The sequence below is a fragment of the Alligator mississippiensis genome, chromosome 5, assembly GCF_030867095.1.
Source record: "Alligator mississippiensis isolate rAllMis1 chromosome 5, rAllMis1, whole genome shotgun sequence".
In the NCBI taxonomy this organism is placed as follows: domain Eukaryota; kingdom Metazoa; phylum Chordata; order Crocodylia; family Alligatoridae; genus Alligator; species Alligator mississippiensis.
Window position 1 is genome coordinate 30,943,471 of NC_081828.1, and position 14,398 is coordinate 30,957,868.

Consider the following 14,398-nt stretch of genomic DNA (forward strand, 5'->3'; position numbering starts at 1 on the left):
TAATCCTTTGATTTCTCCCACTTATTAAAAAAATGCATTTAACTTTATTTCTGCATGCTACTGTATTAGATCACTTCAGCAACTATGGTAACGGACTGTAAATGGACTTAAGACTAAACTTTATTTGGTTAGGAAGATGCATCTTCATTTCATTTTAGTTAGAATGGTCATAAGCTATCACAACACAAATTCACATGGCAGTTTGCTTAATTATAAATGTTTGGTTTTCTAGTACTTATTTGGAAGAAGCCATTCTGTCATTTAAAAAAAAAAAAAAGTAAATGTATAATAATACAAATAAAGTATCAACTTCAGTCAAATGTTTTGGTGCTTTCATAGATCTACACTGATATTTAGAAATGATGCCAAGTCATCCTCAGCCGGCTCAAGCTTGAGGCAGTCTCTTCCCATCGCATCTGACCTTAAGGCTATAGCAAAGCCATACTTAATGTTGCTTTGTCCTCAAACAGAGCTCTTCTAGGAATCGGCTGAATAATTCTTCTTTCTGTTCTTAGCTCTAATTAAGGGCAGTAGAGACAGAAGGGCCAGCAGTTGGGAACAAGGAGTTGTAAGATTGCTAGTAGACTTCTTGTGCTTGCAGCCCATAGCACTTGGGTGGGTTAGAAACCCACTACAAGAAGGGGAAGGCTAGAAAGTAAGCAGTAGCAGGCTGGACCTCAGATCCTGAAGTTCAGCACAGCTTCCAGGCTTGCTGCCAGATCAAGCTGAGGTATAATTCAGTATAGATGATCAGCTTTATAGGCTGTAGGGGAGACCTTGAGGTAGATACTTGGTTTCAGAGCCTTTGGACACTTGGTTTCAGAGCCTTAATTTTTTTTTTTTCTAATCTTGCCAGGTAGTTTTAGTTTTGATTGATTGTATAAAGTCGGCATACATCACGTATAAAAGTCATTTAAGATAAGTTTGTATGTGCCGCACTTCAGAATAAGTTGAATGCTAAAATTACAGATTAATCCAGTGTCAGTTTTGCTAAGTCCTACTTTTGAAATCTACTATATGTAATTTCAACTTTCAACTTCCCCCTCTTTAAACAGATTTTATGCTGCCTGTGTGGTTCTTGGACTACAGTATTTACATGAGCACAAAATAGTATATAGGTAAGTAATTTTTGATGCTTTGGAACATTTAAATTTTAACAAATTTCTCTCTAATACTTGCTTGATCTCCAGCCAGTGATTTATTTTTTTTTTTTTTTTGCTTACCCTAAACATTATCCTTTTGCTTTTCTATTCTGGCAGTTTTTTACTCTGATAGAGTATAAACAGTTGCTAGGAAAAACATACTCAAAATTGAGGAACGTTTTTTGTTTTGTTTTTTTTCCTTCCATAAATGTGTATATAAACTTTGAATGGACTTACTGATATATCTGTGGTTGTATTAATGAATCCATTTTTACTTTCAAATATTGTCTTTAGAGATTTGAAGTTGGATAATTTGTTGCTGGACACTGAAGGCTTCGTTAAAATAGCTGACTTCGGTCTTTGCAAAGAAGGTAACAGCATTTTTTTTTTTTTTTTTTTTTTTTAAGATTCCCCTGCGGTCTATTGTGTTGCTTCTCCTCCCTCCCCCCCCCCCCCCCCCCCCCCGGCGCAATTACTTTGCTCTAATCTTGAACTGTTCTCAGTTCAGTAGTTCTACATGGCACATATCATGTAGATTTTTCTGCAGTGATATGAACAGGATAAATCATTTTATGGTCTTTTAACTTGGGAAAACCAAGGTTGTAAGGGAAGCCCTTTGAGAGGATTTGAAAGGGTTTCCATTGAGGATGGGGAAAGCCTTTTTTCAGTTGTGGTGAAGCCCTGTTCCTTTTCTCTGCTGAATGTCTGCTGGGGTCCAAATAATAGCATGATTGTGATTTAAGGGATTTTGTCTCTATTCCAAAAACAGCATGTCCTGCCATGCCAGGTGAGCATAGCAGGATGCATAGCGTTTGGGATGAGGTATAAAATTCCTTTGTTACCAGTCGTGCAACTGCTCAGGCTGAACTGGAACCCAGAGCAATTTAAGGTGTGATGCAAACCAGTCACAAAGATGTTCCATATAAAACATGGAAAATGTTTGTGGTTGGTTTGCCATTTCATAGTGCTACAAACTGGCTGAACGTGTAACATATGCACTACACTTTTTAAAAATTCCTTAAAAATTGAATATCCTTTTAAAGCAACTCCAATAATTTAGACTTCAAAGTGAATAAAGATAACATTCTCAATGCAGCATAGCTCAAACAAAAGGAAATCTCCTGAAACGGCACTTTCTTCTTGACACTTGATTTTTCTAGTTTTTAGCTGTTGGAAGTGCTCACCTTTGGGGGAACAAAAACATAAAGCACATGCAGCACAAGTTGTTCAGCTTCTTTTCCTGGATTTAGGACAGGTGTATTTGCACCCCTTTTTCTCACAGCCCAGTGGTCTGGTTCAGTGGTAGAATCTGACTGGGCTTATATTCTTCTCCAGCTTGCTTTTCTTGTCCTGTAGGCTTCAGCCCATTACAAAGAATTTACTAAATTGTGGGCAGTAGGTCAAAGCTTACAGTTGTTTGAACATCCAATGACTATGGTCTTACTTTAAATAAAGATTTCAAAGGAAAAAGAGACTAGGCAGGTTTTCTTACCTTTTTTAATCCAGAGGGCTCCAGACTTAAACTCACAGGGTTAGATTTTTTTCTTTGCAACTAACCTTCAGAGTTCAAGTTTGCATCCACATCATCCTGCTGCTACGTTTGTCCTTGGTGCTGTTGCTGTATTGTTAATCTTGCCCTTCCTGGAAATGTAGTATGTGGAGACAAACATGTACTTCCCTTGATCTGCAATTTATTCAAATGCATGTTTTTTCAAATGCACTCTTGATCAGTAGTATCATAGGGTGCCTATAGACGTGCGGGACACTGCTCTGACACTGTAATTGCAGCACATCAGAGCAGACCCGATTGAGTCTGCTGGTGTGGTAATTGGCACACTCCAGCAGCCTTGGCATCTCGTATTCAGTATCCCTGTGCTTCAAAATGGTGGTGGGGGTGCTTTAACTAAACCTTGTTGAATGAGCTTTAGGTTTAAAGCAACCCTGCCACCATTTTGAAATGCAGGACACAATACACAAGACATTGCAGACACCTTTAATTAAAGCGGCTTTCGGGAGCTGCTTTAATTAACCCCCCCCCCCCCCCCCCCAACCCCTAGAACACGTGTGAAAATGCCCATAGTGGACAGATAAACAAAGCTGTCTACAGTACCACCAGGTGCCGTTTCATGGCAGTTTACGAAGGTACTTATTATAGTACCTTATGTTGCCTTCAACTAAATTCTATACAAACTTTCTGACTGGAATATACTAGAATCTAGTAAGACCACCTTAGTTTCCAAAATATTGTCCTGTGGAAAATGACTACATAAAATGAGCTTTTACTCAGGAGAGCTGCTTTTTGTAAGTATTAATCTGATGTAGTTAGTAGCAAAAGTATGCGCTGCTTTTTATTGTACAGTACTTCAAATGACAAGTGGGTTTTGTTTTCTTATCGTGTGCTAAGAGTGGTGTGTACTCTGGCTATGTCTGCGCTAAAGATGACAGTCAGAGATGTGCTTCTTGACTAACATAATCATGTTGGCAAAAGCCCCTACTGCAGATGCTATTATTTGTTTCAGTGCTGCAGTCTTTCTTGTAAAGCTTGTTTAGCTTGTGGAGGGTTCACTCTCTTAGATCAGTAGAAAATGCAGTTATACTAATGCCCGTGCCCTTACTGGGAACACGTTGTCAATGCAGTATGTTTAGTAAAGTGCAGCGCTCCTGATACACATGTAGCCTATGCTCCAGTTTGTGCGCATGGATAGATGCAGTGCTGTGACAAGACTAACTGAAAGCCTAACATTTTATTATGGGTAGGAATGTGCAAAAAGGAGAGACCACTTGACTCCGGCCATGGATGACATTGGTAGAGCTGGCCAACAGAGCAGTGTGAACATTGCTTCAATGCTGAATTACTTCAAGTTGTCAATACACAAATGTGAAAACCCACGATATAACTTGCAGAGTTGCTTTGAGGAATAAATTGTACTAACTGAAGTGTTTAGCGGGAAGTGTAGTGGCATGGGGTACTGCTTGTTTTTAAGGAAACTAACTTTTTCAGGAATGGGATTTGGAGACAGAACAAGCACGTTCTGTGGCACTCCAGAATTTCTTGCTCCTGAAGTATTGACGGAAACATCCTATACCAGAGCTGTAGACTGGTGGGGTCTTGGTGTACTCATCTATGAGATGCTAGTTGGTGAGGTAAGTACACTAGCAAAAACATAATGCCCACGCAAGGCATGGGTGTGGTGTAAGCAAGTCTAAATGTTAGCCTGACACTAAAGGTAAAAGTGAAGTACAAGGTTCTCAACTTTTTTAGAACTTTCTACCCTTCAAGGATAAGTCTTTGGTATTGTGTAAGCCTTGTTGCACATCTTATATGCTTGGATGTTTTCTAGTGTGTTTGAATGGCAGAACAAAAAAAAGTACTATTCATAATGTGGCAAATACAGAGCTGGTGTTGGCTGCTGCACTCCCACTTATTTCAGTAGATCTGTGAAACTAGAACATGAGGCCAGATCCTCAGCTGGTGTTGAACTGGCTAAGTTAGGGTTTTGCACCAAACACAACATCTGGAACATCTTTACTTCCATTGCCATATGCCTCCATGCTAATGCTGTGTTAATGTAATCCTATTTAACTTCAGTGATTTTCATTTTTTGACTTAACCAGAAACCTTCATATACTAGCTTGTACACCTGATATTACAGTTTTTTAAAAAGTCAGTCCTCTGGCCTGAATACAAGCATGGAAAATTTCAAAAGTTTAAGCTATGTAATCTTTTTTCAAATCCCTCAAAAAGGGATAAGGTTAGAAGAGTTGAAATTGCATTCTTCCATTACAGGTTATGGCAGAGTTCAGAAGCTTTGTATAGGTATGATGCAGGATATGCTTATTTTATTTACCATTTGACTTGCTGTCTCCATTTTTTAATGTTCTACCTAGTTTGTTTCTTTTTTAATAGTCTAGAAATGTTGTGCCATATGCAATGGCAAATGAGAAAGTGATCTATACTGTTATAACCATCACCTTTTCCTTCTTCCCTCCCTCTTTGCTGTAACATCCTTGGAGCCAGTGCAGCGAGTTCTTCTATTGGAAAATGCTTGGAAGTATTTGTTTATAGCAATCTTTAATACTCGGAGCATACATATGCTAAAAAGTTAATCACAACCTATTCTTCTCCTCCCCCATCTTTACCCTCTAAAAATGTCTTTTTGAAAGTGAAGCTGAACCAGCACCATGTGACTTACAAATCTTCCATAAACCATGGTTTGATAGTTAGTTACCTGTCCAGCATGTGGACAGGTAAAGGTTTTACCTAAATGAATTAGGGATGAGTACTTCACTAACAAGTTTCAGCCATCCTAAAGGATGAATAAAGCAAAGCTTTATCGCATTAGATTGGATATTTTTTGTCCTAGTTAACAGAAAACTGTTTTAGAAGTGCATTATTAAAAGGCTGTCTTATATTTTTTTTTTTCCCTCTTTAATAACCATTTTTTTTTTTTTTTATAGATAAAATCTTGTAGCTGGCTGCCTGCCTGTCTTGAAAGAAAGGAAAGCTAATATATCATACATTTCCCCTCCTAGAATGCTACATTCTGCTGTAGGGAGAGATGAAATAACTTGCTGTTTTAGGTTATCTAACTCTCTAAATTAGCAGTAAATGTAAATACAAGTTGGTAGCACTCTATTTTAGGAGAAACGGTTTATCTTAGAAACTTAATTTTGCTAAACTTTTTTTTCCTCTTTATAGTCTCCCTTTCCTGGAGATGATGAAGAGGAGGTTTTTGACAGTATTGTAAATGATGAAGTAAGATATCCACGCTTTCTTTCTACAGAGGCCATCTCTATAATGAGACGGGTAAGGTTGTATGTAACAAACAAAAGTATTCTCTTGTTACCATCTAGTATTTTCCTTTCTGTGAAGAGTTTAGTTTGTGGTGGGCAATAGACTTTGACAGGCGGTGCCTACATTGACTCTTTCCTGCAGGAAGGTTTCAAATGAAAAATCTTTATTTTACCATCACCTTTTCTTTCTCTAAAATGTTATATTTCACTTTACAGCTTACATAAACTTTTTATTCTCTTCCCTCTGATCTGAAGCAGATTTCTCCAGAGCCACTTTCCTGTACAAATTGAGCTAGGAAATTCAGGCTGCTTGTATTATAGCCTGTTTATTCTGTAATACCAGCACCTAATTGTTCCCTATGCACTGCAGTTTTAAGTGCTAAGTTCTACAAAATGTTTTATTAGTTGCTACGAAGAAATCCAGAGCGGCGCCTTGGAGCTGGTGAGAGAGATGCTGAGGATGTGAAAAAGCATCACTTCTTCCGGGTGAGTACGAGTTAATGTAGCATATGAAACCATCAGCAGCAAGAGGCAGGAAACTAATGGCTAATTGATTTGTTTTACAGCTAATAGATTGGAATGCCTTGCTCGCCAAGAAAGTGAAACCACCTTTTGTGCCCATTATTAGAGGAAGAGAAGATGTTAGTAATTTTGATGATGAATTTACCTCCGAAGCACCTATTCTCACTCCCCCTCGGGAACCAAGGATACTTTCAGAAGAAGAACAGGAAATGTTCAGAGATTTTGATTACATTGCTGATTGGTGTTAATTTTGAGACACTGTGAAACCATAGCTAACACTCACAAGAATTCCTCTCTCAAAAGAACACCAACCCTTCAATTGCTCTCTGTGCCACCTGTAGCTTCTGTTTTTTTTAAATCACATGAAGATTCTTTTAAAGTACTGTTGTGAATAGTCTTGCAAAGAGTGGCCTCTCTCTTTTCTGAGCACTGGAATGCAGTTCTATGGAGTTCTTAAGCTGAGTTGGTGAATACAGGCCATAAGATGGGCACACTTGGATCTGTACTGTATCTTACTCTTCTACAGCAGATAATAAAATACCTGTCTTAAGTGGGGAAAGAAGAGATTTTTTTTACTACACTGATGACCATTTAACTTTATTCAGCCACATTAAATAGAATTTTGGGATGCTGTTGATGTTCACAAAGAAAATGGTAAGATGCACAGAAGGCAAATGCTGGCAGTTTTTTTAAATTACTGTAATGTCCTGAAATGTGTAATTTTACAGACTTATCTTTGTTTTTTAAAATAATGGAAATTAAGAACTGATGCCTTGTTTTGTACATTTTCTATGGTATTTATTAGGGGAAAAATGTTTAAATGCCTTGCTTTGATATATCAGTTTAAGTGCTTCCATTTAAAAAACCAACCAATAACAAAAAAAAAAAAATCCAGGAAGTTTACCAAAGCCACTTGCCAAACAGTTTTTGCCTTTAAGGTTTTTTTTTTATGGATGGCATAAAAAAATCCCAAGTTAAGATGAAGAATGTAGTAAGGGAATGTTTGTCCAGTCTTAACCATAAATAGTGTATGAACATATATGCATTCCCCATGTCTATCCAATTGTGCATTCTTGGAATTAATGCCTTTTCCACTAATTATGAGTGGACAGATACCCATACTGTGTTTAGCCATCTAGATCATCTTCTATCTGCTGTACACTATCATATCATTTTTTTTAAGAAACAAGGATTTTCAATGTATACATGTATACTGTGAACATGTATATTTGGAAGTTGTAATGTATTATGTCCAGGCATGTAACTTAATTTTACCACTTCATTAATTTTGCACAGTGGTCATGTGAACACAATACAGAACTCTGATTTAATAGAAAAAACACTTGTATACAGTTTAGGCCACTGAATTCCAGAATGTAGATTGGCAGTTTAGTGAGGATAAAAGTAATATGTTGTAACAGAATGTATAAATATTTTTGATAAAACAGTGTATATTTTATAAGTATCTTAACACTAAAACTGTACCTCAAAAGTAGAAAAACAATTTAGACCAGATTCTGTGTGCGCTTGGGAATTCTGTATGACCTATTTCTGGCACTCAGTGTTCTGTAGGCAAACGCTCACTCCTTGGAAAATAAGTTTCCAGTGTTTTCCTTAGCTCACTAATAAAAACATTTTAGGTTTGATTCTCTACTTAGCTGTGCAGGTTCATTGTAGCCAACAACTTGCAGAAGTGAGTTCAGACCCTGGAATTGATTATTCCAAATAAGCTATGTAATAAACACTGAAGCCATGTTGTTGTTGGGGTTTGGTTTTTGGGTGTCTTTTTTTTAAAGAATGGAATAGTGCAACACTAAGGTGTTACTTAGTGATAATTTTTTTTTAAATAAATAACTGCTGGACAGAACACTAGGTTCAGAACTCCTCCTGGTAATGGTCCAGGGAAGAAATGAATTAGTATTTCTGAATAATGTGTAAAACACTCTACCTAACACGAAGGCTGGTGGCATTTTACAAAATATAGAAATCATGTTGGTTTTACAGAATGAATTCTTCTTTAGAAAGTGGGAGCAGCACAGTAACTTGTTTAAAAAAGATACTAATGAACTTTGAAGGGAGAAAGAGAAATTGTTTCCTTTTTTTTTTTTTTTTTAATTGAAATGTTAAAACACTAAATGCTTTTGAGGTACAGTCTGCTTACCTGTTTTGGTTCCAAAAAAAAAAAAAAATATATATATACAGCATCTAAGAGGGTGCTTAGCATTTAAGAAAGCACCATGAAAAATACCTTTTTGTACTTTCATCTTGTACAGAAATCTTTTTTTAATCTAAGTAAATCACTAAAAAAAAATTAGAGGGCAAGGGTATGTTCACACAGTTAAGCTGAAAGAAAGCACTAATTTTTCTCTCCTGTAGGTTTTTTTTTTTAAATATTTTTAGACAGATTAAGATTTTAAACTCTAGATTGTAAATATATTTTGCTATACCTTTATCTGTATGTGGCTGCTCAAGCACTTTGTAAGGAAATTAGGATATTTTAGAATGGTACACTATGCATTAAAACGAAATGTGCCTTTTAACAATGTCATTCTAAGTGTTTTGCAGTCATTAATATCACAAATTAAAGTTTAAATAGAAATTTGTAACTTGTGTCCCAAATCCGATTTTACTTATTGAATTTGGTGTGCGGGTTTTTGGTAGCTTCAGTGTTTGATGCATCCAGTCTGTGGAAGGGAAGGGAGAATCTCCCCCTTCTAATAGGCACCATGCAACCATGGTTGTCACTTTCTTGCAGGAGCAGTCTCTTTATAGAACACAAGTTGCATCCAGATGAGTGCTGCTGTGCAGTATGTGGTCCCCCAGGGAACCAAACATCCACACATGTGGATGGGGCTATAGAGTGTGAAAGGAAATCTTAAATACCACCCTCCTTGACAAAAGTCTAAGAGCAGAACAGGGATTAGCTTGTTGAACATCCCATCTCTCCCCAGTAGGTATTTATGCAAAACTTTGGGTTATGTGCTTGTGCATTCTTCCTCTGGTTTGAGGAATAGGGTTCATATCATGTTTTAACAATTAAGAGCTACTTCTAACCAGGATGGAACTTCATACAACCAAGTAAGCCTAGAAGGATTTTCCACTACCATACTAAAGCAAATCATAACTCACTATTGATTAGAATTAAAAGAATAGTTTGGTTATTAGTCAATAACACATCAGTGAAGAAATCATTGCCACAATAGTGTTTTGTAGACATTATGGCTGGAAGGGACCTCATGAGATCATTGGGGCCAGCCCCCTGCCCAAAGGGTAGGAAGTCAGCTGGGGTCAGATGACCCTAGCAAGGTAAGCATCCAGACGTTTCTTGAAAATTTCCAGTGTAGGTGCTTACACCACTTTTGGGGAGAATCTATTCCAGATTCTGGAGACTTTCAGAAGTTTTTTCCTTATGTCCAGTCTAAAATGATCTTCCAGCAGTCTGTGACTGTTGGACCTTGTCTTCCCTTGAGGTGCCTTCGTGAACAGAAGTTCTCCCAGATCCTGGTGCACACTGCTTATGTACTTATAAGCTGCCACCAAGTCCCCCCTAGGCCTTCTCTTCTTCAGGCTGAACAAGTTCTTCTATACATTTGTCCTTTAAGGCCTTTTCCCAGTGGTAAGTTCTGTCCCACTTGAGGAGTATTAGCTTTTCTTTTATTTTCCCACCAGAGTAACTGCTGCCATTTTAAGTGAGCTGGATGTTTTTCCCCCCCCCTTTAAATCACTTATACTAACCTCTAGGCTAGGATTCACATGGCTAGTATCTTTTATTGAACTAACTGCTTAGTTGGGATTGACTTAGCCTGAAGAAAGATGCATTGCATTCAAAAGCTTATCAGCCCTTTATACTGTGAGCACCTATGGGGACTAACTGTTGTGTGGTACAGAACAGAACACCTTTGCTTAATTTGCACTAATTTTGTAAAAGCCAAGCCCAACTTCAGCACTTGAAATATAGCAAAGTAGAGCTTTACTGCAACCCTGACTTCCCTCAGGAGCTATGAAAGGTAGGTTGTATTTGCTATGTCTAAAAACACTAACACTACTACCATTGCAAATCTAGAGGCTCTTCCACTTTGCTAATCAGGGAGGATGTTACAACACCTGATGTCATCAGCTCAACCTAGAGCCAGCTGACTCTACTGCTGTTGTCCAGCTTCTGGAGCAGTAGGCCTTTTGAACTCACTAAAACCCAAAATCTTGTTTAGAAAGAGCCCCCAGAAGTAAAAAGAAATGGGTGTTAAATTAGGCAGTAGTTACCCTGATAACTTAAGTTCCCTTTCCTAAGAGAAAGGTAAAAACAAGATCACTTGTTTTCAAACAGGGCCCCAATCAGGTTGACCTTGTACACACTTAACTTTGCTGGTTTGTGTACAAAGTTTTTAAAACAGAATATGTAAAATAATTGGCATCAAGATACAGTTTAGTGTCAGGACAGCAGTTCATGCCAAACTGCTTTCACTTCTTTGTTATGCTTAAACAAATTGTTAGTCTGACACAGTAGCACTCTTGTAAGAAAGGACCCACAATATTTAGTTTACACACAAGCAAGGGATGACAGCTGTGTATCAGAACAAGGGCCTACATAAAATTTAAGCCCCTAAAATCAGTTGGGATTCTAAATCCTATTGAAAAAATGTTTAAAATTGCTTACAGTTTAGCCAAACAAGGACTTTATGCCTTTCTTACTCTTAAATATAAAGAAAGGCACAAGAATGATGAATAATTAGCAGAGCAGTGTGTTAAATTCTGCATCTAGGTATTTTACTGCTAGAGCAATGATTTTTCACTATACCTGGAGACAGCAGAGATTAATTAGCTGCAATGGTTGGCAAGATGTCATACTTACCACCTTAAAAATCAACCACCTACTATAGACTACTAGTTTAAAGTGCATTTCTGTTTAGTACATCAGCATACTGCATAAAGTACATACCAGATAATGTATAGAAACTAACTAGAATATTTATTCCTACTTGACTTTGGTCAGTCCAGAAAACTCATAAAAATTATATCACTAATTTTGTAAATGCTGAACTAAGCATTAACACCTTACTCTGTTTCAGAGTTAAAGTTTATAGCTAGATAAATTCCTTTTCTCCTCCTTCCACAGCAATACCCTACAAAAGGATACAATAAGGGGAAGTTGGGGGTTTTTTTGGTGTTGTTGTTTTTTTACATATTTATACAAATCTAAAGATATAGTAGCAGATCCCCAAGAGATTAGTTTGTTTTTATATTAACTGAAGTTAAAACAAAATTGTCATTAATCCTTCAGACAAACATGGTTGTCTCCTTTGCATTCCACAGAAACATGTTTCTCATTAAATGCATCAGTCTAACTTTCTTCCATCACTTTTTCTTGTCCTTATCTTCCCTGTAGAGTTAAGGCAGCCCTTTACACAGAAAGCAGGCTCTTTCCACCTGGGTCCTGCAGCTTAAATTTACCCTATTCTCTGCTGCAAGCTTCAATTCTCTGGATTGAGGGAGGGGCAGGAACTGTTTGCAGAATTCCAGGAAGAGGCAGGATTCCACTGCAGGCACGATGACATGCCCTGCCTCTAGTCTTTCACAAACAGGGAGAGGACACTGGATCTAATGCCCTTTACAGCTGTGCTATGGGAACTTTTAACAGCCATGAGTAGTCAGAACTTCAGTGGCCAGTAAAGCATTTACAATGCTTTTGAAGAATAAAAAAAAAAATACTAAAAGCTGTTGTATTTTGAGGGTCTCAACTGGCAGAAGGGGATTGAAATTAAAGCAGCAAGAAAACAGTCAAGGCTATTGACAATTAGTAATGTTAGCACTGGGCACAGAGCCCTCCTGTGAATGGATTAGGACCAGATGTGTCAGAGGCTGACCCCCCTCAGCTGTTCATTTTGATAATTAAAGTAAATCTTGCACCTGTGATGCAAAATTAGCTCAGAAACCAGAAGACTGTTGGGTAAAGTACATTTGCTGCTTTGAACACAAAGGGACACTGTCAAGAGGCATCCCATTTTGGAAGCAATTAGTTTGGGGGAAGGGAGAACAAACTTCTAGCTTTTAACTCTTCAGCACCTGGAGTATCATTTCAAATGCTGAGTGCTAATTTAGAATGCAGCAGTGTCAAGAGCTTAGCTGGTGGACGTCCACATTTAAATACAATCTGTCATTTTAATCTATATGTTGAAGTATTTGAGATATTGGAATTAACATCTTTTGTAGTAGACCAAATGTCACAAAGTTGCCAGTGAAGTTCAATTAAAGCAACAGCCTTTTGTAGTTGTCAAATTCAAAGGCAGGGTGCATAGCCATCCATGAGAAGCAAGGAGGATGTGCCAAGGATATGACTAATCTTTTCATAACATGTTAAAAAATCTTCAGCAGCAGTTGTGCAAATATTCAAGCTGCTTTTTGCCAACTGTTTGCACTCTGGGTTAAACCTTCTATACTATAAATTGCAGCTAACTACAAATATTAAAGCTACACTAGAGATTAAAAGTTGCCAAGAACGCAAGTGTGGTAGTTTCATACATAAATGAGTTTTGTTGCAAAGGTATTTAAAGAACTCTATTATTAAATTATTATTACTACAGATTATTATCAAGTTCAGGTCATTTGAAAGGAATATACCCATCTCAAAGAAATGAAATATGCAAGGTGGTACATGTTTTTGGAAAACAGTTTATTTGGGAATTACATCATTTCAATTTTCCAAAATACGTTTTACTAGATCCCTACAAAAGAAATCTAAATAACTACAATATGAAATTAAGCTTGTTGTAACAGTCATTAAATATTTACTTTCACTAATATATACATACAAAATGCCACACATGATTTTGTTTACCCTTGGAATGTGTGCTGTGCTCCAGCAGTTATGTTTGATCTTCACATCCTTCTCCAGTTCCACAATATGAAGGCTTAGTATCAACACTTTGTACATCCTTTCATATAGGCAAAAAATCATAAAATGTTCTTTAGAAATTAAGCTTAACCTTAGTAATTTTACAGCTGTGGTAGTTTGTCCACAGGGGTATCAAATTTGAAGTCAGCTGGGAAAAGATCAGGAGCTCGTGGATAGATAAGTCTGTAAGACTGCCTGATTGTAACATCAGCAACCCCAGCAGTATCTCCGATCTCTAAGGAAAATAGAGAGGCAAGATTAAACACAATTTACTATTTTCTCTCTTGCTGTCAGGCCAGGAGAAGCCAGCAGGGCTTGTGCAGGTAGTGGTGTGCTTACCTCATTTTTCTAAAACTGGATGCAAAGTTATTTTTTTTTCCAACCATTTGTGACCCAATAAACATGAAAAATTTTCCTCAAAATAGCCATTTCACTGAAACATGCCTAATTCAACATGAGCTGATTTAAATCCAAAACATAAATGTCACAGAAAAGGAAAAGACATGCTGAACATTTTGATTAGTCAATTTTTAGACTGACAACTACATTGCAGGCTCTTTTTTAAAGAAGAAATTTAAAAAAGAACCAACTGGTTTATGTAACATCATGTTCTTGACTGCTATGGTTAATAAAAGAATACAGTGAAGGGCAAGAAAAGGTATTTCCCAGCTAAGATCTGAAAGGAATTTAAATAAAGAGATGTAAGGGGAAAGCTCACTCACACAATGAGGAGATTACAGAAACAGCCAGGGCTAAGCAAGCAGAGGAAGGAAACTGAGCTTTTGAGATAAGCAGGAACTAGTTTATGTAAGATTTAAAAACAGAGGTGGTGATTCTGAACTTAAACATGAAATGTAGGTAGGACTGTAGAACTGTGAAGACCTGAGAGTACAAGCAAACAATTTTTACTCTTATATGGCAATGTAGAAAGCAGCTGCCTCCTAAGTCTAAAAAAGTGAGCACCACAGAACTAGAAACTCAAGAATAGAGGAGTTGAAGACACAGAAGAATTGGAGTTTAGGCAGCAGAATAAACAGGCAACTCAGCAAGT

At 37.3% G+C, this 14,398-nt stretch overlaps 2 protein-coding genes across 3 annotated transcripts in view; one reads left to right on the top strand and one right to left on the bottom strand.

The window, feature by feature from the left end:
• The window catches only part of PKN2 (protein kinase N2), a 98,293-nt gene extending 89,229 nt beyond the window's left edge, over window positions 1-9,064 (top strand). For both annotated transcript variants that reach the window (XM_006276367.4, XM_019479124.2), the window contains 6 exons: window positions 1,056-1,118; window positions 1,437-1,513; window positions 4,144-4,286; window positions 5,842-5,949; window positions 6,342-6,422; window positions 6,503-9,064. In XM_006276367.4, the coding sequence (XP_006276429.1) occupies window positions 1,056-1,118; window positions 1,437-1,513; window positions 4,144-4,286; window positions 5,842-5,949; window positions 6,342-6,422; window positions 6,503-6,706 (676 nt within the window). In that variant the 3' untranslated portion in view covers window positions 6,707-9,064. The remainder of the gene's footprint in view (window positions 1-1,055; window positions 1,119-1,436; window positions 1,514-4,143; window positions 4,287-5,841; window positions 5,950-6,341; window positions 6,423-6,502) is intronic.
• A 4,040-nt stretch (window positions 9,065-13,104) lies between these two features.
• The window catches only part of GTF2B (general transcription factor IIB), a 31,002-nt gene continuing 29,708 nt past the window's right edge, over window positions 13,105-14,398 (bottom strand). Inside the window, exon 7 of the mRNA XM_006276368.4 lies at window positions 13,105-13,582. Within this exon, the coding sequence (XP_006276430.1) occupies window positions 13,449-13,582 (134 nt within the window). The 3' untranslated portion in view covers window positions 13,105-13,448. The remainder of the gene's footprint in view (window positions 13,583-14,398) is intronic.